The sequence below is a fragment of the Lucilia cuprina genome, chromosome 3 (genome assembly GCF_022045245.1).
Source record: "Lucilia cuprina isolate Lc7/37 chromosome 3, ASM2204524v1, whole genome shotgun sequence".
NCBI classification, from domain to species: domain Eukaryota; kingdom Metazoa; phylum Arthropoda; class Insecta; order Diptera; family Calliphoridae; genus Lucilia; species Lucilia cuprina.
Window position 1 is genome coordinate 65,034,908 of NC_060951.1, and position 27,085 is coordinate 65,061,992.

Here is a 27,085-nt window from a genome sequence, read left to right on the forward strand (position 1 = left end):
ATTATCATAGGCAGCAACGCTTTTGGTAAAATAAAACTAAGTTAAAACGTATACCGGCTATTAAACTTTGTTGAACATAGTATTATTGTGTAAATATTAACAAATAAAATTAATTCATACACCTATTTGTTTTCTCACAGGTGTTTTTGCAAATTATTATATACATACACTTCTATTTATGTGAGTTTATGTACTTTTGTTTTCTGCTAGTTAGTTTGAGTAATTGAACACATACATATGTATGTAACACTTACCCAATGAAAAGTTTAAAACCCAAAGTTTTAATTGAGTAGAGATTTGCTCATGTTGATTAATTTGTGTGATTGTTTGAGAGTTTGTGTGAATATAAATACTCAATACTTGGCACAGGGTTGGTAATAGTCTATTATGTAGTTTAAATTATAATCTATAGTTTAGCCTTGTCTTGAGTCTAGTTTATAGTCTATTCTATTGTCTAGTCTTCAGTCTAGTCTATAGTCTAGTTTTTAGTCTAGTCAATAGTCTAGTCTTTAGTCTAGTCAATGGTATAATCTATAGTCTAGTCTATAGTCGAGACTAAAGTCGAGTCTATAGTCTAGTCAATGGTCTAGTCTATAGTATTAAGTCGAGTCTATAGCATAGCATAGTCTAGTCTGTAGTCGAGTTTATAGTCGAGGCTATAGCCGAGTCTATAGTCGCGTCTATAGTCCATTCTATAGTCGAGTTTATAATCGAGTCTATAGTCGCGTCTATAGTCGAGTCTATAGCCGAGTCTATAGTCGAGTTTATAGTCTTGTCTGAAGTCGCGTATTTAGTCGTGTCTATTGCTGAGTCCATTGTCGATTCTATAGTCTACAGTCTAGTTTAAAGTTCAGTCTATAGTCGAGTCTACAGTTGCGTTTATATTCTAGCTTATAGTATAGCTTAAAATCTTGCCCAATAGACTATAATTCTATATGATTGTATGATGAAAATTTAAGAAATTATTTAGTATAACCAGAGTCAGGAATAAACAATTTTAAAAATCCTTTAAACATCCCTGACTTGGCATAAGGTAGCGAAGTGAGGTTGGGATAAATTAACAAAACCATAAAGCATCAACTCACTTACAAAACTTTTAATGAATTCATGAAGAAACATTACAAGTGCTTGTGTTCCGTAGTCTGAATAAATAGTAGATTTTTACATTTATACATACTTATATACGATTTAATTTTTACCATATTCTCTTCTCATAGCAGTTAAGATAACGTATCAAATTTATAAAGTAATGGTTTTATTATTTCCGTTACTTTTGTACTGACATATTTTTACTTGTTTTTGTCGCAAAATGTCCAGCTCCTTAAATAGCAAATGGTTGGATACAGTAAACATGAGGTCAGAAAAATAGATTTTTTTACTATTTTATATTAAAATTTTAAAGAAATTTTAAAAACCAATCAATAATGAAAACTATTTTCAAATTGTCTTTTACTACATAAAACAAATTTACAACTCATTTTCTGAACACATATGTAGTCATATTCATTAAGCTATAGACAAAATAATTGGTAGTCAAGATGATCAAACGACGGTTACATGTTACCTTTTGTGCTATAGACAAAGTTTATATTACTTTGGGAAAAAGTGTCATTACTTACATGGACATGCATGTAGCATCATGTGTGTTTGTTTGTTTATTTTGAAATATATTAATATACATCATACGTATTCTGTGTGCTCGTGTAGTTTGTAATTATTTAACAACTTGTTAGAATGTCGTCTATCGTCTACTGGTTGTTCTTGTGTTTTCATATTAGTTCAGCTGTAAAATAACCTTGACATAATAAATCTAACATTTTGACAGCATCAGGGTTAACAGAGGAATAAAACCAAATGAAAATAATACACAAATACATACAAACATTAATACCTTCATATTAACACTGTGCAAATAATGTCACAAAAACAAAGAGGACATTTACTGTCTCCCTACTATTAACATTGAACATGTTTTATTTATTTTCACACAAAAAAATGAGTGTTTAAATAACCAAAAATAATAAACAATAAAAATTATAAATTCCACTGAATGATTTATATATTGTTTCAAATAAAAACAGTTTTTATTGAAAAGTTTGTGTGTTTTTTGTGTTGAAAAAGTAATACAAACATTTTCTAGTTGTAAAAAACCTATTGTAATTATGAATACGTTAAGTTTATTAATTTTTAAACAAGGTTTTAATTGTTATAAGTTTATGACATGTTTTTTATATGTCTGTTACCAGGCATGGAAAATTTAAATTTTGAAAAAGTACTAACAAATATAGTCTAACAATAAAAGTACTTTCGTAGGTTATAAAGTACTAAACTAATATTTCGCTTAAATATTAAATACCGGACTTATAGACCAGACTATGGACCATACTATAGACTAGACTATAGACTAGACATCCTTATCCTTATATTCTTTATAAAAGCTACTGAGAACTTTTTACTGACTTGTTGATTATTTTTCTTCTAGATGCCAAAATTTTCTCTTAATTTATACAAATTTCATTCTTTTCCATCAGCCTCCTTGAATTATTTATACAAATTTGTGCTTTTTGCTTTAATATTTCAAAATTTAAATTCAAATTTATATGTGTGCTTCTGCATATTAATTTGTTTTTTATATGTGATTTGATAATAATGGATTCTGTTTAATTGCTTTAGTAAGGGAATTGTTAGACATTTATACGGAAATTGAATATTTTTTGTTATTTTAATTTATACGATAAAAATAATTAAAAGGGTCTTAGTTTATTAGATTTGTTTTGTTTTTGGCTTAATGTTAATTAATTTTGAATTTTAATTATAATGACTTTTCAAAGTGTTTGTTATTTTATTTTGGAAAAAATTAAATAAACGAACACTAATTGCAAAATAAAGCTGACATATTTTAGTTTCGGTGTATATTGGGGTGTTTTGTGAAAACCCCTTTTTGTTGAAATGGCTTCAAATCGATGCGAAATTATGCAAATAAAAATATATATTTTTTGAAAAGCGCCTCTGTAACATACTATCGAATTTTTTTTCTATATCTTAAGCTCTGTGAGCGTGATTGTGCGAATATTTATTGGGACAGTTAAAACAACTAGTGACCATAAATTGTTAAATTTCATATAATTATTATTTTTTCGCCTTAAACATAAATGACCTTGAAAATGTAAAAAAAATTTCATAAGAAATGTTCACTTATAACAAAAGTGTAATAAAAAACTTTTATTGCCATAAATTATTAATATAATATGAATTAAGTATTAAATCATACAGCAAATTAACGAAATGTTTATTCATACATTATATTAACTATCAAGAGAAATTAAACCAAATCCATACAATATTCTGGCAACGAATGTTGAGATGTTAATTATAATAAAAGATGCAGCCTGGCCATTTAATTAAAGCACCAGCAGAATTAAAAAAAAAACTGTCAATATTCATTCAACATTTAATTTATCATTATTTTTCATACCATAAAAATATTGTTGTATGTAATTTTTTTTATTAGCAATTTCTTTATTTTTTTTATTTGGTTTGTTGTGGAAAGAACAGCAAAGGCTTTTCTTTGTGTTTGTTTTTAGGAGATGATTTTTTGCTGAAAAAGATAACCTAAAAATGATGTAAAAATAATAAAAAATCCCTCATATTTGGATTAATTTCAGTTAAAATCATGTCAAGAAGAATAAGCCATATAATAAATGTATAATAAAGAAAAATAGATAAAACATATTAAATGAGATAATAGATGTGGTGAGAGAAATAGTGCAGTTAATAAATATAAACAAAATCTACAAAAATGTAATGTAACATTTAAGAAAATACAGTATAGAGTATAATATATTAAATTTAGGTGTGCTATTTGTTAAGCCACTACTGTTTTTTATAGTCAAGCAAGAAAATACAAGCAAAAACAGAAGATACATAAATACATTATACATATTTTTGGTACATTAATAATCTACGGACAAATATCTATTTTTATTAAATTGCTCTACAACAATGACAACAACATCAACTACATTAAGTATATATATACATTAGGGTTTCCCGGTAACTACGTTTTTGTAGGAATACCTCTTAAACGATTCGTTTCAAAGTTCTAAATACGAGAAAAATTAAAATAATATTTTTAAATGATCTCAGTTTGAACTGATTGAGTACACTGGCCTCATTATAATATATTCAAAATAAATTGTCTACAATCTTTTCGCAATGGTTCTCAAAAAATTTGCAATTTTTATTATTAACGAGAGAAAAATGAGAGTATTTTTGGGCCTCAGATTTATTAATGATTTCTACAAAAAACTGTTATTGGGACAACCCTAATATATGCACATACTTTTAACATCAACTATAAAAAGTGAAAATTAAACTTTTACGCAAAGAAAACACACCAAAAAAATTTACTACAAAAGAGATAGACTACGTCATAAATCAAATAAACACCATTTTAGCAAGGATACAGGGAAAAATTACATATACTTGCCGACACCAAGAAATACGAGGGTAAGCTTGAGTATAATAAGTATAATCGGATATATTTTAAATATTACTTTTACAATTAGATACATTCTACGTTACGCTAAATACATATGCAAATTTTTCTGAAATGCATTTTAGCAAATTGTTATTTTGTTATCAAAATAAAAAAACTCATTAGTTCAGTTTGTTTACCCAACAAATCTTAATAGCCCTCGACAACTCAAATATGGTTACAATTTTCTTAAACAAATTTATGTAAACAGAGATATATAAATTTTTATGAGCATTTATATACCAACATTAAATTTATGGTGTTTGTTTTTCTTATACGAAAAAAAATTCTGGACAAAATTTTTATATGCCAAGTAAACTAAAATGAAAATCGTTAAAATCCAGAAAAAGTAACGCATTTTATTTGAAATTAATTTTGCATCTTAGAAGTGTTGACAATTTTGTCATCATATCTGACATTTTGATATGACAACAGCGATTAAAACTGCGTTTTAGCAGTTAGTCCTAAGTCTAATCAATAGTTTAGTCTATAGTATAGTCTATAGTCTAGTCTACTCTGTAGTCTAGTCTATATATAATATATTCTAGTACATAGTCCATATAACCTAAAGACTAGACTTAGGGATATAATTAGCTTTTCCTTAATATTTGTTTCATGGCTTATCAATTAAGCATTGGCCAATAATTGTGCGTTTCGTGTCTTTCCTTATTCATAACAAATTTAAGCAGATTTTACGCTTAACGACTATAAACATACGAGTATCAATACACATTTTGGCCTCTTTGTGTAGTAACATTTTAATCAGAGTGGGAGAAAGCTAACGACGTTTTTTCGTTCACATTGAAAAGCTTCTTAGATTTCCTTTTGTTTAACAACGTGAAATATGTTTGTGTTTGTCTGAGTGTAACGAAGTGTTTCGGAATGTACCCAGCCATTTAAGAAGTAGTGATTAAAGTATCACCTACTAAATAGAACTACTTGTATAGACACATTAGTAATTCAGCTAAAATGGTGTTTTTTGCAATTTTAGAACAGATCACTAGTTAGTAATATAACTGCAGGGTAAGACTAAAGCTATAAAAATGTTTCATTGTATTGTGCCGTTAAAATTTTCATTGTTCTCTTTAATCAAAAACAATTCAAGTTTTTTATTTTATTTGTGTGGTCTCTCTATGTATAATAGAGTCCTCTTTGGCTTACGGCTTTTTTTTTTAATGACTCTTTATAAAAAATATAATTTTTTTATTGAACAATTGTGGTATCTTTGCTTTCATTTTCACGTGTTTTGTTATTAAATTTTATTATTTAGTGTTTTAGTTTTTTTAGTCGAAATGAATTGTTAACACACAATTACAAATACTTTTACATTATTTTATTACATTCTGCAGAACACAAATTTTGTTTCCCTACAGTTCGGAATACTTCCTATATCTAAAATTCACTTCGATTTACTTCTGGTCTATTAAATAATTATTTTCCAAGGAAAAATGTTTAACCAGTCTTAGGATCACTATTGTTGAAAAGGTATATTTTTGGAAAGGGATTTTCTTGGAAAACTATTGGGCGTTGTCCTAATGAACTGTGTAAATTATTTTTAGTTTATTTGTAGCCAGTTTAATCGTTATTAATTTGTTTTGTTCACTTTTATTAGTTTCTAAAACGTTTTACTGTTTTCAAGAAAAGAGAGGTGACAAAGTAAACACAATAAAAAATAATTTAATTAAAATATTTTAACGATAAGGCGGTTCAATAATAAAAATATTTTGTATAAAGAAAACTATGACTAGACTATGACTAGACTATGACTAGACTATGACTAGACTATGACTAGACTATGACTAGACTATGACTAGACTATGACTAGACTATGACTAGACTATGACTAGACTATGACTAGACTATGACTAGACTATGACTAGACTATGACTAGACTATGACTAGACTATGACTAGACTATGACTAGACTATGACTAGACTATGACTAGACTATGACTAGACTATGACTAGACTATGACTACTCTTTAATACTCTGTGACATTTAATAATATTTAACAAAATGTTTATTTTAGTGCTCTTAATTGCTATAATTATCTTTACATTTTATTTTATGCTCTGGGACTTTTCTTCTACATTAGTCTAATTAAATTTGTTCTTAATTATTGCAAACAAAAGATCTAACCAACAAAATTTACCTCTTAATTGTGATGGTAAATTCATTTTTTCCCTTTAATCTCCTCCCTTTCAATAATTGCGTATATACCTCGTAAGCTTCTATAAAATTTTTATTTCTACTTTTCCAAGACAATTAGAAGAAAACTTTTTTAAAAAAATAATTAAGACGATTTAAGTGGTCAAAGTCATTAGTTGCCAAGTCATCTGTACTGAAAAAGAAAACATCACAACAACAACATGAGCAACCGGTCTATGTTAGAAACGTGAGTTTAACTTGATTCTGTTGCTGTACTTTCAAAAACCTAATTCAGTGTCTCAATTTAGCAGTCACGAACTAAAATCGTGACATATTGTAGATATTTGAACATGGTTTCAATTTCCAGTCTCATATTCCATATTTTGAGGTGGGAGTATGTATGACTTTTGTTTCTTAAGTAAAATTGTGAAAGGCTGGATTTAAAGTAATAAATCTTTTTTAAAGTGTGGCAAATAGGTAATAATATTATTTTGTGATTTAGCAATTTTATGTGTTAAATGATGGAGAAACTTGTTTATATAGGGTATTTTAAAATATTCATAGTATTTTATTTTCTTTTAAAATACAATATAAATTTATTGAATTTTTAAATGTGTTTAAGTTAGGCTATGTTATAGAAAACTTATTTGCATTTTTTTATTTATATATAAATTTTCAATTGTTATTATTTTTTTTATTATCTCTCCCTCTATTTCTATTATTTATTGTTTTTAAACGTGTGACAAGTTTAATGGTGAAAAATAAACTAAAAACCTCACCAGCAAAAATTGCATTTATCTTTATGGTATAAATATTTGAAATATTTGTGAATATGTTTGTTACTTAAAAATAATAATAAAATAATAACAAAATGTCAATAACACGTTTGTCATGACATGGCAAAACGGCAGCGGATGTTTTCGTTTATATCTAAAGGAAAATTGTCTATGTTTTACAAGATTTTTCTAGGATTTAGTTAGTGTGAAAGTAAAACTTAGTTTGTCAGCATGACTATTTTTATTTACTTCTTCTTCTTCTTGACATTTAACATGCCTTTACGTTTGTGGTCGAATTTTAAATTCAATATCTTTATTTTGTGTGTTAAAGGAAATCAAGCGGAAATTGTAAATGTTTTAAAAATATTAGACATTCTATATATGTATGTATGTTTTTATATTCATATTAGGGAGCCTCCAATTTTACATATTGTTGGATAATGACAAACATTTCATTAAAAGCCATATAATTCTACATTTCCTTTGCTTGGAAAGAAAGAATTCGAAAATCCTTAAGAAAATTAAATTTTAAGAAATGTAATCTTAGAATAGACCAAGTTTTTATTTTCAGTGGAATATAGTTTTTTATTTTGTCTCCCTACAAGAACAGCCACTCTAATATATTAGTTAAACCTTCTAGTTTTTTACTCTTGTCCTTTCGTTTTTACTTGTAATTGATTTGGTTTTATGAACATATTGTTCAATTATTTTTTTAGCTTAAAAAATAAGAATGGTATTCTTTTCATACCCTACACCACCACAAAAATGTTCAGAACTTGTCAGTAATTCAGAATATAGTTGGGTATCTTTTACTTTGACATCGGAGATGCATTGAAAAAATAATGGTGTCAAAAATTTTATTTGAAAAATTTATCTACTCTCTTATAACTGCATCCTAAAAATCGTCCTTTCAATTAGAACTAGAAGGACAATTTTTAAGTCAATATCATCGAACTACTATTTCCCATAGATTTTCTATTGGGTTGAGATATGGTAAATACAAGTATAACTTTTGAGTCTTAAAAAAAAATTAAAAGTTTCCAATGTTTTTTTCAGTACCATAATAAGTAATCTAGTTCTAAATTTAATTAATTATGTTCTTAGTTTTTTGTTAAATAAATTAAAATTAATTATAATTAAAAATAATATATCTACAATAATTTAAGAATTTCGACCATTTCTGTAATATTTGAAGAAGTTTCCATTGTTTTGTCGACCACTGCAAGTACATACATATAAAAGAGTTTATTTTTTATCCTTTCAATTGCGTAGTTTAAATGTTGACTTAATTTCCTGTTTAGTATTTATTTCTGTACAGCATTTGTTGTTCAGGCTGCATCCTAATGAGAAATATCCTTGTTTTGGTTATATGTACATTGTACATAGACAAATACTTTTACACATTTACATGCATACATACACACACACAGAAAAAGCAAGGACTTGGTAATGGCAGTATAGCTAACATGATTATCATTAGAAATTGTAAACTTATTTGCAGTTGTTCCAATCAGATTAAGTTAAATTCATTATGCAAATTATTGTCACAATCATGTTCATGTAGATAAAAAAAAGAAATTAATCATTGTGACAATATACATACATTTTCAAAATTTATGTAGTAATGACAACTATATATATGATTACAGTGACTAAAATATTATTGCATTTCTGCATAAGAGTTTGAAATTGTGTTAATGTTTTTTCTGTGTGTATATCAGATTGATTAGCAGCTTTAATAAGCTTTGTTTGTGTATAAGTTTCTGTCAATATTTTGATTGAAAATTGGTTTGTTTTTTGTGGTCCACTCTGTTGCTGTTGAGTATTTACTCAAATTTCGCTTTTCTCGTTTTAACTCGTTATGTACGGAGTTAGTTGTTTTTAAATGACTGAAAATCAGTTTTAATTTGACTATTGACCTAATCTATCGTTTCAAAATGCATTTAGTAGATTGGGTAATGATTTTTTTGGTAAAGGTGATTAAAAAGAAAGGGTTGCCAGAGAAATATAAGTATTCTCTCTTTATTTGAGAAATCCTTTATTAATATGATTCTCAAATCACTAAATTTCACTAATATCTTCTTATTTTATCTAGATGAAGTTCTTAGCTTAATATCATTTCACAATTTCCAAGTCCAACAGCGTTTTAAGTGGATTACAAAAAACAAAAATTGACAAAAATTCAGATAATTTGTATTTTTCTTGATAATGAGTTTTAGTTTTTTTTACTTTAACCAAAACTGAATTGTTACTAATTGTTATTATTACGAGTTGTACTTATAATCACTGTAGACAGAAGAAACATTATAAACATTCGCTGTGTCATTTGTTGTTCTAAGTGTTGATTGTGCTAACAATAATGATGTGATAATTATTAACACAACATGTCATTTTACAAAGAATCGTCATATACTTTGTTGAGTTTTTTTTTCCAATTTTCTGTTTTTTTTTCTGTACACACAATAACTACTTAAGTTTTTTGATGGTTTCAGTCATTGTCAACGAATGTGACAATGAAAATATTAAGAGATTTTTATTTTGTCTCTTTTATTTGTAATTTTCTGTGAAATTTGTAAAAAGTTTTAAAAAATAATAATAACATCAACTATAAACAACATATTTGTTAAATGTTTTCAACTAAAAACAATTTTATTTGTATTGTGTTGAAATAAAAAAATACACTTGAAAAAATCTAGAACAGGTTTCTATAGAGGTTGATAGGTTGTGGACCTCACTTGACTCAAAATTCGGGTTCTTGAAATAAACTTTTGTAAGCCGGAATGTCACCTATTGTATCGGTTGTAACTATTTGTAAAAGATTCTTTAAGTGTAAACATGCGTTTTTTTATACTGTTTTATCATTAACAAAAATAAAACAAAAATGACCTCCAAGTGGATTTGTTTTTTTGACAAAACATAACAATTCATGTTATTGTCTTTATTAGGTTGGTACTAAATCTCTATTTCAAATACCTTTTAAACTCCAACTTTTCTATCTTACACTTTTGAAAATGCTAAAAATTTCCTTTGAAATATATTTAGTTTTTTTAAATATATTGCTAGCATTTACTACACAACCCCCCACTCAAAAAAAAAAAAAAACTGAAAAATATTATCCTTCTTAAATCCTGTCTATAATAAACCAACAACAATGAATGAAAGCATGTACATTTTACATGCATTTTTGAGATAATTTGTATCTGTGTTTATTAACTATTTTTTTACAATGAATATTTAACAAGTGGTAGTATTTTACAACCATTTTTTGTAGTTTTTATTTTGTTTTCTTTTACAACATTTTGTGCAGTGGCACAATTGTCTGCGGATGTTGTAATTTAAAGTGAAAAACTAGAAGAATGAATTAAACTTTGTGTGCATTAGATGTTTTATTTAAACCCGATAGTTTTAGAGGCTAATTGGTATTCTACATTATCATTCACCCATCCAAAAGATAATCGCTAATTATTTTATTTTAATAATAGCAATTAGATTATAAAGTATTATGTTACTTAGTTAATGCATTGACTAGGTTCGAGCTCTACAGGGTACCCTTAAGGGCTTCCCGAATTTGTGTATGCATATTTGCCAGGCATTGTTTTAAATTAATAAAGGTTTTTTCTTACTACATGAGTTAAGAACAAGGTTAAACTGTACTACAAATAGAACTTTAGTTAAGTAAAAAATTTATGTATTTAAAGTGCAACTGTTAGTTTTTTGGTTTTCTTTTTTAACTTAAATTAAGTAAAAAAAATGTTCACGTTCTTGATATGTAATTTTACTACAAAATAAAAATGAATATTTTAGCGGTATTTGGAAGGGGCCTTCTTTTGGAATTTATTGTAAATATAGACAAATTTTGTAGATTTTTTTTTATATTTGAGATTCCTTGGGATTGTTTGTACCCTACAACACTATAGTGGGGAGGGTATTATGCGTTTATGCTGATGTTCATAAAACCCAAACTTAAAGATTTTGACACGTTTGTAACAGTTTAGTATTGTAGAGTACAAAAAGTCCTTAAACTTTTAAATTTTGAAATTTTTATTTTATTTTAATTTTAATTTCAAAAGGATTAAAAGAATCATTTTTTTAGCGTTACAGAAAAAACAGGAAATACTTATAATCATATCATTGTTATTTTAATTTAATTATTTAATTTTATTTCTAAGTTATATCCCTTTCTTTAAAATCAAATAAAAAAAATCTATGTTAAACGGGACTTAAACGAGGCAACCACTTCAAAATAAATCACAACGATTAAAAAGAAAAAATGTTAATGGTTGTTTAACTATGTAGATGAGTGTTTCATTCATTATACGATTTTTTACAAATTAAACGAGCGTAAATTTCTTTGACGAAAAGTTTTTAGAGCATACAAATTTGTCTTGTCTTTTTCTAAAAGACTTCAACTGTAAACTTAAGAAAATATTGCAAAATTAATTTTTTTAACAGATATCATTAAAAAAATATTTAATATTATATATTTTATTTAATAGGCTCTAATAAAATTGCTAATACATCTTAAAAAAATATATAAAATTAAATTCATTTTCACTCTACACTTGACCGCCTTAAACGTTTATCCTAATCAGAAACGTAATAAATCAAATATAAAGAAAATAAGCAATTGTAATTTTCTGCCACGAATTAAAAGATCATTTAATCGCTATATTTATTTAACGCTTCATTTATCAAAGTGCGAGAAAAAATGTAAGCAAAATATTTATTTTATTTAAGAGATTACAGTAAAAACCTGGCAACATTTACACCTCAACGGCGCGGAAACCGTAAAGACACTTAACGGAAATAAGAAAAATCATGATAAATAAGAAAAACTCCTAAAAGTATGATGTTATAAATTACACATGATGCTTTCTAGGCGAATATTTAACCATACACTTCCTGCCATTGCATTTTTGCCACCTTTATGTACTTCCTCTACCTACATAAATAAATGGTGTAACTTTACACGAAACTGAAATAAAAATCACACACACAAAATTTCAAGGTCCTCATATGCCAAACGTATCAAAATATACTACTTTTGTATAAATAGAAAATGGATGAAATAAAAATGAAATGTTAAGTAAAATAAATAAATTTTTTAAGTAGATTTTTATAGGATGAAAAAATGGAGAAAAATTACATTGTGAAATAAAATAATAAGAAGAGGTTAAAAGCATTTTGCTGCATCCTGTATGTACATTTAAACAATTTGAAGTAGATAGTCATAGTCTAGTCATAGTCTAGTCATAGTCTAGTCATAGTCTAGTCATAGTCTAGTCATAGTCTAGTCATAGTCTAGTCATAGTCTAGTCATAGTCTAGTCATAGTCTAGTCATAGTCTAGTCATAGTCTAGTCATAGTCTAGTCATAGTCTAGTCATAGTCTAGTCATAGTCTAGTCATAGTCTAGTCATAGTCTAGTCATAGTCTAGTCATAGTCTAGTCATAGTCATAGTCATAGTCATAGTCATAGTCTTGTCTTGTCTTGTCTTGTCTTGTCTTGTCTTGTCTTGTCTTATCTTATCTTGTCTTGTCTTGTCTTGTCTTGTCTTGTCTTGTCTTGCCTTGTCTAGTCATAGTATAGTCTAGTCATGCATATGTTTAAATTTTTGGCGCTTAGTCCCTTATGTTGAAGCATTATTTTCACTTCCATTTCATCCAATCCGCTGTCGACATGAATTGAATTATTGCCAATAGTCAAATTTTATTCGTTAGTAAGTATAATAATAGTAGTTCTAGAAAATTTGCATAATTTTATTTTATTTGCATTTTGTCTTGTGGTTTTGTTTATTTTTCTAACATTTTATTTCAATAATAAATTGTGCTTTTCTCTATAAATAAATAAAAGTTATGAATTATGACTTTCTCTTATAAAAACCAAAAAGAAAAAATATATAATTTTTTGTACATATCTCTGCAGATAATTTATGTTTAATGCAGAATAAGAAAACAGAAAGAAAAAACTCTAAAAGCATTGCAATGATTTAATTGTATTGCTTTAACTCTTAACCCTTAAAGGCCAAAAAGTGGACAATAAATCACAAAGAAGAAAACGCCTTAAGATACGTATGTCATAAAATATATGGTTTAATGAGGATTAAGCATTCTAAATGAACTATAATATTAACGAAAACTTTAATTTAAGGAAAATTAAAAAAATATATTTTTAAACAATTCTTTATAATATACAGCTTGTCATGCTAGAATAATATACAAATGATTGAGTTGAGTATTTTGTAGTTTTTTAAATAATTTCTTTTTCATTAGTTTTTTTCAAATTTCTATAGAATTTATTAAGCTTTTCAAATACTTTTTTTTTAATTGAAAATGATTGCACAATAATTTAGACAAACAAATGTCAAAACTAATTAAACAACAACATACAACACTACCATTAAGCCAGATAATTTTGCAGAAACTTGTAATAATAACGAAAATAAGTATGTTCATCGATTATTTTGGAATTTGTTAAGTGTTTTAAAATGCGTTCAATACGAGGATTGTAAGGATAAATTAAGAATTGACTAAATTATAGCTAAACCAGGATTACACTAAGACTAGACTATTACTTAATGATTTTATTTAAAAAGCCATTTATTAATGCTTATTTTTCATTTATTTATTATCTTATTTTTTATGAATTTTTCCATCACCATATATTTTTTCTCAAATTTCTAACCATTCGCAGTAAACATTTGAACTGATTTAATAGTTTAATTTAATTTATCCCATTAAAAAAACACTAACGATTGGTTTTAGCTTTTTATACCATTGCGATTATGAAATTTCAATAAATGTATTAAATACTAAATAATTTTAGTTATCATTTGGTTTTTTTATTAATTCATAAATTCATTATGTTAAAAGAGATAAATTGTTTTTTGCTACAAATTTCAATTGATATTCTCTAATGTATTGATTTTCTATGCTGTCATGTGGTAAAGACAAAAAAGTAGAATTTGAAAATTAATTTCAAATGTCAATGCCATTTCATTTTATTGTCAGACAAACATATCAATTTTTATTTATATTTCAATCTAAATATTTTATTGTATTAAAGATTAATATAGAATTTCTTATGAAAATGTTATTTGATTGATATTGAATTTTTAAAATAGACAAGTGTTTATAAATTAAATAATCTTCCAAAGCGTTACACTTTCAAATGTGGTAATAACAGTCGTACTAGTCATAAGTTATATAAGATTTCGTTCAATGTCAAATGTATTTATTCTTTTAAAGACAAGACTATGTCGAATTTATAGAAATGATATTTATTTTAAAACTTAGCACAGAACGCCCTAATAATTGCAATATTATATTTAGTTTTTCTATTAAAGTCATTTGTGGCTTGTCAACGCATAAGTTTTTAGTATTTAATATTTTCCTTCCCCACATTTGGGAAATACAGTTTTTTCTGTTTTTCTGTAATCGATAAATGCGTGTTGAGTCAAGAGTAGTCATAAAATACAAAAACACTTGAGTGTCAGCACAAATGTCACATAAAATTAGACAAATGCTCCTTCCAACAAGTCAATGTACGTACAAAGGACTTTATATTTACAACTAAATAGAACTAAACAAAACAAAAATAACTGAAATACAAAACTTTTTATTATAAAAGTTAAAGGAGAAAATGAAAAACTTAGCAAGAAATACTTGCAAATAAAAACATAGAAATAAATAAATACTTGGGAATATAATTAGAGGAACAATCAATTATGTATTCGAAGAAAAAACATAAATTATTAAAACAGTAAATTTGTAAAAATTACTACACATTAAATAAATTTAAAATAAATAATTATTTTAGCTACAATGTTAAAACCCCTAGAATTATGGCACTGAGTATAATGCAGTATGATTACTCATACTTACATTGTGTGCTGTACACACATGTACTTGTGTCTATTAACCTTGCAGTTTGTGGTTGCTGTCCCTCGCAAAATAATCACTGATTACCTGTATCACCAAAGAATTCGAAATATATGTAGTCATAAATAGCTTCTCCTAAAACTGTTGGGTTGTTTTCTACATGCTGAGTTGTTATAATAATCCTTGCCAATATGTGTATAAATGTCCTGTATTTTTCTAACAAATCTCCTGGGTATGAAATAAAAAGTATCAAGTCAGACATATGAGCTTACAGCAAATTACAGAAAAACCTGCAAAAATTTACAAAAATATATGAATGTGTCTTGACCAACTAAACTAAAACTGCTCATAAGTCCAAACAGCTTTAGGGTTAATGCTCAAGCAAACAGCTTGTGTCATGCAAAAGAGACAAAAATAATTTTAGGGTCAGCAATTATCTAGGCAGATTTCTCAACTAATCTAATCAAGTCAATCATGTTGTATAGCTGCTGCATAAATCAACTTGAAAGAATTAAGTAAAGAAATTGAATTTATTTGTTGATCCCTGCAGTAGTAAGTAAGTAATAAGGTCTTAAATTACTATAATATTATATTAGCAGGATTTATTTTTTCTTTCTTTTTTTCTTGTACTTTTCAGAAATTGTATTATGTTATTATTTGTCTATGGATTATTGTTATTTAGTTAGATCTTTTTGTTGCTTTTCTTATCCTTTCTTTTACTTTTAGCTTTATCCTTTTTTATTGTAAAAACCTCTCAATTTCCGTTTCATTGACAATAACGTAACTATGGAAAATGTCCTTAAGCGTTATAGCGTTGCGAATTTCAATTGAGTTTTTTCTTTGTTCTTTTACCATCCGTCCGCCATATTAGAGTTGGAAAATTTTGTATTCGTTTTATACTCAGATGAAATGAAATACACATCCTGTCATTTTGTATTTATAGTGGGATATTTTATTTCTCGGTAATTTGAAGGAACTAAAACTATAGTGAGACATTGCATTTTAAGTATTGTAAACAGTGGAAATTTTATTAATTTTTGGACTAGACAATGACTAGACTATGACTAGACTATGACTAGACTATGACTAGACTATGACTAGACTATGACTAGACTATGACTAGACTATGACTAGACTATGACTAGACTATGACTAGACTATGACTAGACTATGACTAGACTATGACTAGACTATGACTAGACTATGACTAGACTATGACTAGACTATGACTAGACTATGACTAGACTATGACTAGACTATGACTAGACTATGACTAGACTATGACTAGAACTAGAACTTATTTTATGTATGGAGTTTAAAAATTCTATATATTTCTGCTTCAACAATCATACTATTTAATCTCTTGCCAACCACTGTACACTTGCTACAAAAAATCATCGAAGTACCAAACATTTTTTTATAATTCTTTCTTAACAATTTCCACAAATGTACAAAATAAAATTTCCACGTTGTTATTTAAACATAAAAAGGTTTTTACCACTTCAGAAATACTCTTAAAACGTTAAAGACAAAAATGTGTTTTCACGTTTGCGGTCCTATTTGATTTGCACAGAATTGAGGCTTTTGTGGTCATAATCTGGTAAGTTTTCTTCCTACTACTGATAGTACTTTAATATTTGTTAACAAAAGAGCAATAAAATAAAGGAAATCTTTTATGTATTTATTTTTTATGCCCACTTTCAAGGAAGAAAAGACGCAAAAAATTTTGTCTATAAAATGTAAGAGGTCTGCCTTTTTGGTCATTTTTCAAATGGCCACTACCACTTCAATCTATTTATTTTTTCCTGGTGATTTATTTCATAAAATAATTGTTAATGACAGCAAACAATGAATTCTATTTTGGTTTCTTAACGTAGTTTGTTAATTTTTCTTTATCTTTTGTTTAGAGGTATTTGCTTTGTTAGAAAGACTTTTTAATGGCAAATTTTTTTAGCCGGCATTTTAAGGCGGTTTAACAAAAGAACATTTTTATATAATTTTGGAAACAAACAATATATATTGACCTAATTATTTATTGAAATTTTGTATGGTCATAAATTATGCGGAGAATTTGTACAAATTTTAAATGCGAAAGTATTTTGTTGATGTATTTTTTATGTATTTTATTTTGCACTTTCTATATCTTAAATACAGAATAATTTCCTATAGAAGATGACTATGAATCAAAAACATTTTTTCTCATGAAAATACTTTGACTATCAAATGTTTGGAGGGATGTGTATATGAACGCATTCACCCAAATAGTCAGATATTTACATTTATTAAAGAAATAGAAAAAAATAATAATAATATTTAATTTTTTAAAATTTTTAATGTAAACTCATTTGGTTTTACCTTGAAATGTTGTATATTATTATATGGTACAAGGTTATATTGTATGCGAAAATTTATCTCAAGTAAAAAATGTTCTTGAAAACCTGTAACTACAAGTATAATCACATTGAAATTAATGGAATATTAAAAGGGTTTTATTAACTAGAATTTTTTAAAACTATAAAAGTAGTAAAGTTATGAAATGGTATAATACAATGCCAAACTTATGAATATAACTTTAATATTTTCATTTGAATTATTCATCAAGTTCAAAACGTAAGCAAATACGAAATAAAATGTTTAGTTTAAAAATATTTATTCCAAAGGAAAATATATATATAATTTTGAATTTAATATTAAAACTTAAGTTAAATAGTAATTAGTTTTCTATTCCCTAAAATATTGACAACTTTATAATAAACAAATTTGTTATAAAACAATATACCAAAAATAAATTTTTAATTATAGCTGCTGTATAGAAAAAAACACAAAACAACTTTCATAAAACTATTTATAAGTCTACAAAAAAGAAAACTGAAACCTTTAAGTAAACATAGCACAATAAAACATATCCTGATCCCTATCACTTCACTAACAAATCAAAACTACAAAAAGTTTAAAACTAAAATTAAATTTAAATAAAACACACACAACCAAAAAAACGTTAAATCTTATGATTAACTCAAGTTAAAAAACCCCCAAATAAAAATAATAAAACTTTTAAAACCCAATATTTTTATACCTGCTAAAAGAAAGATAAAAAATATAAACTAAATAAAATTTTTTCAATCGAAAAAATTCAAAGCACAATATAATTAAAAATAAAAAAGGTCAACATTATTTAAGCCAAAATGTCGGTTGATTTGAGTGTACAGGCGGAACCTACCGTGTCCGTTATAACAACAGTGCCTGTTTCCGCAAATGGTGGTGAAATGGATGCTTTGCTTTTGGGACGCATTGGGGTAAGTGTAACTTGTTTTAGCTCTTTTCCTTTCTTTTTTCCCCTACTCTTTATTAATATTTCATTTTATTTGTAAAACTACTTAATAAAAAAACTTTTCCTTATAGAATTTGTCATGCCTAATTAGTTTTATATTTTGTCCAACTAAATAGCAACTAATTAGTAAATTAACTTTAATTAATTAAATCATTATTCCTTCAAATACGTAGCTGCTGCTGAAAACATCAATCATTACTTTAACATTTCTTCTTTAGCTAATAGAGTGTTACATTTCGTTGTAGCGTAAAACGAATATTTTTTCTTTCTTAAAAAAACAACTTTTTTTTACTTTCACTTTGTATTTTCAACTTTTAACAACATTATCTCTCAGTGTAGGTGTACGTACATTGCTGCTATAAAACTTTTGCAATGCAAATGTTCTTTTTATTTCTCACCTATTTTTTCCTCTAAAGATCTCAAGGTAGTACAAAAAAAATTTTTGCTTTTTACGTTTACTTTTACTTTTTAATTTTATGCATGAATTACAATAATTATTAAACTTTAAATAAACTTAATTTATACATTTTCCCGAAGTAGAGCGTTTTATAAATCTCATGTATAAATCAGAACACTAGAAAAATAAAAATTAATTATAAACTGAAAAACCCTGGAGTACGATTGTATGGGGGCTAATCGAAATAATTAACCGATTAAAAAGTATATGTTTTAAATTTCAGCAAATTATCTTGAAAATTGAAACTCAGACAGACGGACCGACAAGAAGACGGACATAGCTAAATCATCTGAAAAAGTGATTCTGTATGGCAATCGGTAAGGTGGGTGTAGAATTATTTTAGGTGTTACAAACATCAGCACAAACGCAGAATACCTTCCGCATATTGTGGTGTAGAGTAGAATTATATTAACTCGAAAGTGCTGAAAATGACTTGAGTCGTTTTATATAACATTTCATTAAGAAATAATTTTAATCTCTTTTATTTTCTAATGAAAAATGTCATCGAAGAGAAGACTACATTTCTTCAGAAAACGATTTTCAATCAAAGAAAAATTACTTCGAATAAAAGACAATTTTGCTGTAGAAAATTACTTCGATCCGAAGGCAATTTTCTAAATTAAATGATGACAATGACTTCGAATCAAAAACAATTTTCCGACAAAGACTTTGTATAGAAGAGAATTTTCCCAAAAAAAAAAAAAAAAAAAATAAAATTTGAATTAAAAAGAAATTTGTTAAAGAATCAACTTCGAACCGAAGATTTTTTAATTTTCTTATTAAAAATTACTCCGATTCGAAGCAACTTCCTTATAAAATTTGTCTATAAATCAAAGACAAATATCACATAAAAATATAATTACGAATTGCATGAATGACTGCAAATCGAAGACAATTTACTACAGAATATTACCTCGAATCGCAGAAAATTTTCGTATAGATAATAACCCTGAATCCAAGTCAATTTTTGTATCAATATCAATAAAAGTCAGTATAGAAAATATTTCGTAACGAAGTTTAATTTTTGTCAAGTCTAGACTAGTATGTTTAAATCGATTTGTAAAGATTCCACCACCCCGGGTACTTTTAAATATATTCTTAGTTTAACATGAATTTAACAAATGTTTTTAAGTTGCAGTAGAATTTTTTGTGAAACTCTTCTATCAATCATATGTCCACAGCAAAAAACGTCACTCATTCAGATTTAAAAATTGTTAGATTTAAAAACTTCTATAAAAGCAAAAATCACTTTTATGTTTTTTTAAACATACACCCGCATCATATTTCTAATGTACCAATCAATGTTTAAACAAAATCTCTTAATATTTCATGGCAAAAAAAACACGAAAATATTATTTTGAAAACTTTTCATATTTCAACATCTGCTACTATTATAGTTTTATTACTAGTTTTTTTTATTATTCACACTTAACGTAAAAATAGTTTGCTGCTGCTATTACAGTTGCAAGTTTCTCATAATCATTTGTATTTTTACATTTACAACCTGAAACCCCATTATCAAACATATTAGTCTAGTTCGAGTGCAACTGATGCACTTGTACAAGAATAGAAAATATTCAAAAACAGAAACAGCACCCTTAACAGTTCGAAAGTGCACTCTTAAAAGAAATCACACTCTTAAGATTATGGTCACATTAAGCAAATATTTGACGTTAACTAAATGAATAAATAATCACATCTCTATTCAAAAATAAAAAATATGACGACAACATTTTTATTTCTTGTTGCACACTGCCTTCACAGAAGTCATATTAGAAACTGTGAACAAATTCCGCAAATAGTGTCAAATATTTGATCAATATGACTATATAAATATTTTCAAATATGTATTTATCTTTATATTTGTATTGATTTTATTTCTGTTAAAAACATCATGTATGTACTTACATTCTGTACGTACAAAATAAAATGAAAACATAAATAATATCCCTCCCCTTCTGCAAAATACTTACATGTGTTGCAGCACTTTTTTGATGTTAAAACTTTATGAAATTTTATAAAATGTTTGAATTTTATTTTGAGTACAGCTGCAAAGAAACAAGCAACAAATATTCAAAAACTCTTACCAATACTTATAATACATTCATACTCGTTGCAACTACTTCCAATTCTATTGGAAGTAGGTATATACACAGATAGATAGACATATAGATAGATAGATAGATAGATAGATAGATAGATAGATAGATAGATAGATAGATAGATAGATAGATAGATAGATAGATAGATAGATATATAGATAGATAGATAGATAGATAAATAGATAGATAGATATTTTGTTAGTTTGTTAGTTACACCGTTCCAATAAAAAGGTGTAGAGTACACAAAATTCTTCCATTGAGTGGGAAAGTATTGAAATTCTTTATTGAGGGTTGGAGGTAAAAATTTAGTTTTATTTACTTTTTAACCTTAAATTGAGGAATTTGTTGTTGATAGCAAAAAATGTATAAATAGTTGAAAAAGGAAAATGCACACAAGTTCATATGAAGTGAACAATGCACGAGCAAAGCTGTTTTCAATCATCAGTACTCATACGTATGTATGTATGTGTATGAGACATAAGAAATAGTTAAAGATTTTTTCGTCAATATTTAACAAACCCTTAAGGTTTTAGAAATTTCAAAATTCTCAATTAGCTTAATCAAAGAAACCAGCATAAATTATCCAGGATTTCAATTAGATGTGGAAAATCTAAAGAGCACTTGCACATTTGTAAAACACTTGACAATAAAAGATCTCAAGAAATACTACTATTTATTAGTACATTTTCATAGCATTAAAATCGAAATTTTTAAGTTACTTCATTTCATACTTAACTTAAATTATTTTCATTTTTAAATTTTAAAGGCAATAAATATACTCCTCAAAATATAAAAGTATTTAATCAACTTTACTTTGTTGATATCAAATTAGTCAAATTCCAAATAGAGTTAAATGACACTTACACATATATAGAAGCACTAGTACATTTAGCCAATGCTAGTCGTCAAGCAAGAACCCATTTCCTTGAAAAGTTTTTTTGTTTTTGCCAATTTAAAATACAGCTAAAGCAAAGAAACTTATTTTATTCTTTTGCTTTTTATTTTCTATAAATTTGATTTACTTACGAAAATTTCTTTAACAAACTTTTCATTTCCAATACCTTTGAGATTTTCCATCTTCTATCCTTTTAAATTTATTTTAAGTCTGGTATGACGATGATGGTTTTTTACTTTTTTCATGCTTTTGGCAAATTTGATTTCCGTTTGTTTCCTAAAGCCACTTTTTGGATTTTCTATTTAAGTTTAAAGCTAGAAAAACTAAGAAAGAATATAACTTAATATTGATTTTGTGTTTGTTTTTTTTTTATATTTTAGGGTTAAAATATGTTCAATACTCTAAGAATAAAAACGGTCGTATTTATAAATATTTATTGCAAAAGCTTTTTTCGTAATATTCTATGTCTACTTATAAAAACCAATTTTTTAACTTCATTCAGAAGTTTAAAAATTCAATATAAATTTTATAAAGTCACATAAAATCATATACAATCAATTTTTTAAGTTTAAAAAGTAAAAAAATTTAAACAATTTCCTAAATTATATGTTAAATTACATACTTTATATGTTTTTATATACATTGTTATATTTTGAGTAAAATATGGATTAAAAGCTATACAATAATCCCTGTTGTTATCTAATTAATTTTAATAACAATTTGCCAACATATTTGCTATTTACAAAAATTAATACATTTACCTTAAATGATTTTATATACATATGTATATTTATATATATTTAACATATAAAATATAAAAATCTTGTAAAAAAAATTTACTACATACACATAAAAATACCTAGTAAAAGTTTTGTCATTTAACACAACATATAAGATTACGTGCAACAGCACGTATACGTTTTAATACGCATAAAACGCAATGTTTTATTACGCATACGTTAAGGTGGTTTAATTCATATTAAAATTTTCCTATGAATTGTATAGTAAAAAATATAATTTTGTGTAAGAAAATTGGCTATTATGGTTTTAGAAAGAATATACACGCTATAAAAATAATTAAATCACAACAGCTCCTATGCCTCCTGTCATTTGTTTAAATTAATTTGATAAAACAAAAATACATAATATCTTTAAGATTGTCTTAGGTATAACTTAGGGAAATGTCAATAAAATTTTCTATTATTTATAAAGGCTTTTGTTTAGTTGTCTTTGGAAATATAGTTGAAATTTGGCCTTAAGGTGGGCGGTCTTTCTGTATATATTTATTTATAGTATGTGTTACATTTTCTATTTATTTATTTGTAACACTTGCTAAAAACTTATTAAAATTTTACTTTGAAATCAAAGCATAATTGTATAAAACTAACAAATACTGTTCCGATTGGAGTTAAAGGATAAAAACTAATTATTATATATATACATAGCTTAAGTCCTGAAATGGAAGCCTTAGGCTTGTTTGCTAAAAAAATATTTTAATTCATATATTCCAATTTGCTTTTGTATTAGAATATTGCTTCCTTTAAAGACTTTTTAAAATTAATACTCTATAATTTATAAATTCAAGTTTTAATCTTTCATCTCATCAAATCAAACTGTCAATATATTTTTATTTATTAACTTTCGTTTTATTATGAAAATTAATTTGTTTGTCTAAATTGCAAGAACATAAAAGCAAATGTCTACTGATATTTTGAAACGATATTAGATGAAAGTAAATTAAAAAGAAACAAAAATGTGATATCAGAATGGTAGTAAATTTATTTAGTACTTGACTTTATCGCTATTAATTTTACAACATTGGTTTCTTTTTAGTAAAATATATGCGAATATAAATCAAATCTAGAATATGAGATTAAGAAGTTTAATTTCTTTTTAAAATGTAATTTAATTTTTCTGTTTTTGAAATGCTGTCGCAGAATATTTTTGACATCACTCATGGTTATTGAGAGTTGTGGGTTTAATTAGCCTTATTATGAAGGAAGAGCTGTAGACTACAGTCTAACTAATTAACTAACTAACTGAATAACTAACTAACTAATTACACAAGATAGACTAGTCCATATACTAGACTATAAATTAGACTATAATATATTCTATGAACTAGACTATAGACTTGACTATAAACTACACAATAGAGTAGATTACACTATATGCTAGACTATAGACTGGACTATATACTAGACTATAGACTAGACTATGGATAGGCCTTAGACTATACGGTAAACTTCACTGTAGACTGCACTATTTACAACACTACGGACTGAAAATTAAAAAAGTATAGAAATTGACCTGGTGGTACCGTGGTATTTCTCGATATCAACAATTGCTAAAGCGCTGAATTTTCCAATTCAAAAAATGTCACTAATTCGTCAACATTCTTTTAATAAATTAAAAAATTAATATTGCAAAACTCCAGCCCCAGTGAAGGTATGTTTAATGCACTGCTGTGGCTTCAGATATATAGTCAACATAAACAACAACAAAAATATTTTTGGAAGTACGTTAAAACTTACATAAATATACATACATGCATTGCAAACAAAAAAAAAATAAAATAAACATATTTTTTTGCAACATTGAAATCATGCATGTTATATACTAACGTTTTTAAAAACTCATCAATCATGAAAGAATTTTTCCAATTCATAGCAACGAGTTTTTAAACACAGCAGGCTTGCTTCATTTATTATAATTTAATTCTATTAAACGATTAAAATAAAACAAAAAAAATAAAATATACATTGCTATAATCTGGCTATTAGGATATATTGAACAAAAGCAAAAAGTCAAATAAATGTTTTTTTATAAATAAAAATCTATAAAATAACCCAGCAAATATTAATAAAATAACGTTCAATGACTACTGCTTACTTTCTTCATTACCTAAAAGCAATATAAATATTACTTCAAAAACTGTTTTAAGCTAAGGACTTACAGTGGCTTCTAACTCCTTAGTTGTAAACGTTTGTTGTAAGTAGCTGTCTTAAGTGACGCAATGATGTCCATACAAGTTTTTGCTGGGTATATTTACAAAAATCTTAAAAATATTTGTGGAAAATATTTCTCTTAAATATTTTGCATACATTTTCATGTGATTTCAAAGTATTTTATAAATTTTTGCTGAAAAATATTTAATCTTTAAATTCTTTATACATTTATTTATATTTCTAATAATAACTAGTAGATATTGTTGTATAAATATTTATATACAGTAGGTATATTTTTAATACTTATTAAATAATGTTTCTTTTATATATTTTTATATCATTCTTACCGCTTAATGCTGCTTAGAAAAATTGTTTGTTCGTTTGTTTTTTTAACCTCATGCTTTACTTCATACACATTTTAATTCTACTTAGATGAATGAATATTTGATCTATAAATATTTATTAAAACAAAAATAATAAACAAAAACATTTTTCCATAATCTTTTTGCTTAATAATGTTTGTGGTTTCGCTTGCATTTTCCTAAAAGTAGTTGAAATATTTTAAGCTGTTTTTTCCCTCTCCTGCTACACTTAACGAATTTTAATCTATTACTTTTTTAGTATTTTCCCTTTTTAATCTTTTAATTAAATATTTTGTATTTAAATTAAATATTTTTTAAATTAAATATATTTAAACTAACAAAATATATATTTTTCTTTTTTTCTTTTTCTGTGTAAATTTTTGTCGATTCCCCCCCAAAAAAATAACGAAATAATAAACAACCACAAAACTATGAAAATAAACGAAAATGCTACAAACCACAACTAAAACTAAAAAAATGTTTGTAAATATTTGATAAAAAAAAAAAAATAACACACGTTTAAAAATATAAAATATTTAAATTAATTAAATCACTTTATTTGTAAATAATATATGTGTGTATACTTGTGCGCTTAACATTGTATGTGTATCTAACGGGTATTTGTGATTTAAAAATCAATTTTCTACGAAAAAAATAAACAACAATAACAACAACCTAAAAAGCAGCATACGGTAAGTTAATTGTTTTTATATAAATGTTTGTAAATATTTAAAATAAGTAATTTTTTTTAAGTCAACATTAATTTATTTATATAAAATTTGTTATACTTGGTACATTGCTACCTTTATCCAAGTTAAGTTATAATGAAATTTGTTGAACGAAAGTATACGATAGGACACTCTTAAACATTTTTTGCATTTTTTTAACTCCCTGTACTACTGAACTAAAAAGTACCTTCTTATAGATTTTTATTTGCTCATTTTGAAGTTGTTCATGCAAAATTTCAGAATTCTAGTTCTTATAGTTTTCCAGATATATAAAATTTTGTATTTCATATATAGTTGCTAGTCCGACCATATTATTTCCAAAAGTTTATTTGTATTTCCAGTTCTTCGCTCAAAATTTGAGGATTCTAGTTTTAATAGTTTCTGTGGGCTTTGTTTCCCCAATTATACATATTGTTCCCAAATTTACAAATGTATTTCAATGTTGTTTGTATAATCATATATACGAATTTGCGAATTGTATTCTAACTTCAATATTTTTCCAGATATGTTTAAGATTTTTGTTTTTAATTTACACATAAAATTGCCCCTATAGAATTGTTAATTTCTAGCTCTGCATAATAATATATTCTTGATATGGGAGATGTCACGCCTACGTGCCTCGCTGACAGACTGTCGATAGTTTAACGTGAGCACCTGCCGTGTCGGCCTATCTCACGGTGGTCTTTTTCATCCACTGGGTAGACTTGAGAACGGTCTACCATCGCCCCTTTGTCTTCAATGAAGACGCAGGTGGCAATTTTTGCACATTGGATATGACCGGTACCATGCGCAAGTACTTTGCTGGAGTCATCTCTAATCTCTTGCCAAAGTAGTCACGTTGTAAAACAACCACACTACTATGGCTCTGTTGAGTCGGCAACAGCACCTAGAGACGTAACCGGTGGACCGAAGCACGATCC

The 27,085-nt window shown here is 26.3% G+C and overlaps 1 protein-coding gene across 4 annotated transcripts in view; it reads left to right on the plus strand.

Annotated features, from left to right (window-relative positions):
* The window catches only part of LOC111674948 (venom dipeptidyl peptidase 4), a 269,708-nt gene that overhangs the window by 80,740 nt on the left and 161,883 nt on the right, over positions 1-27,085 (plus strand). The window contains exons 1-2 of one of the 4 annotated variants that reach the window (XM_046946148.1): positions 18,145-18,638; positions 26,124-26,129. The exons of 2 other annotated variants lie outside the window; for them this stretch is intronic. In XM_046946148.1, the coding sequence (XP_046802104.1) occupies positions 18,528-18,638; positions 26,124-26,129 (117 nt within the window). In that variant the 5' untranslated portion in view covers positions 18,145-18,527. Of the gene's footprint in view, positions 1-18,144; positions 18,639-26,123; positions 26,130-27,085 lie in introns of those variants that run through there. One more of the 4 variants, XM_046946150.1, reaches the window with a different exon arrangement.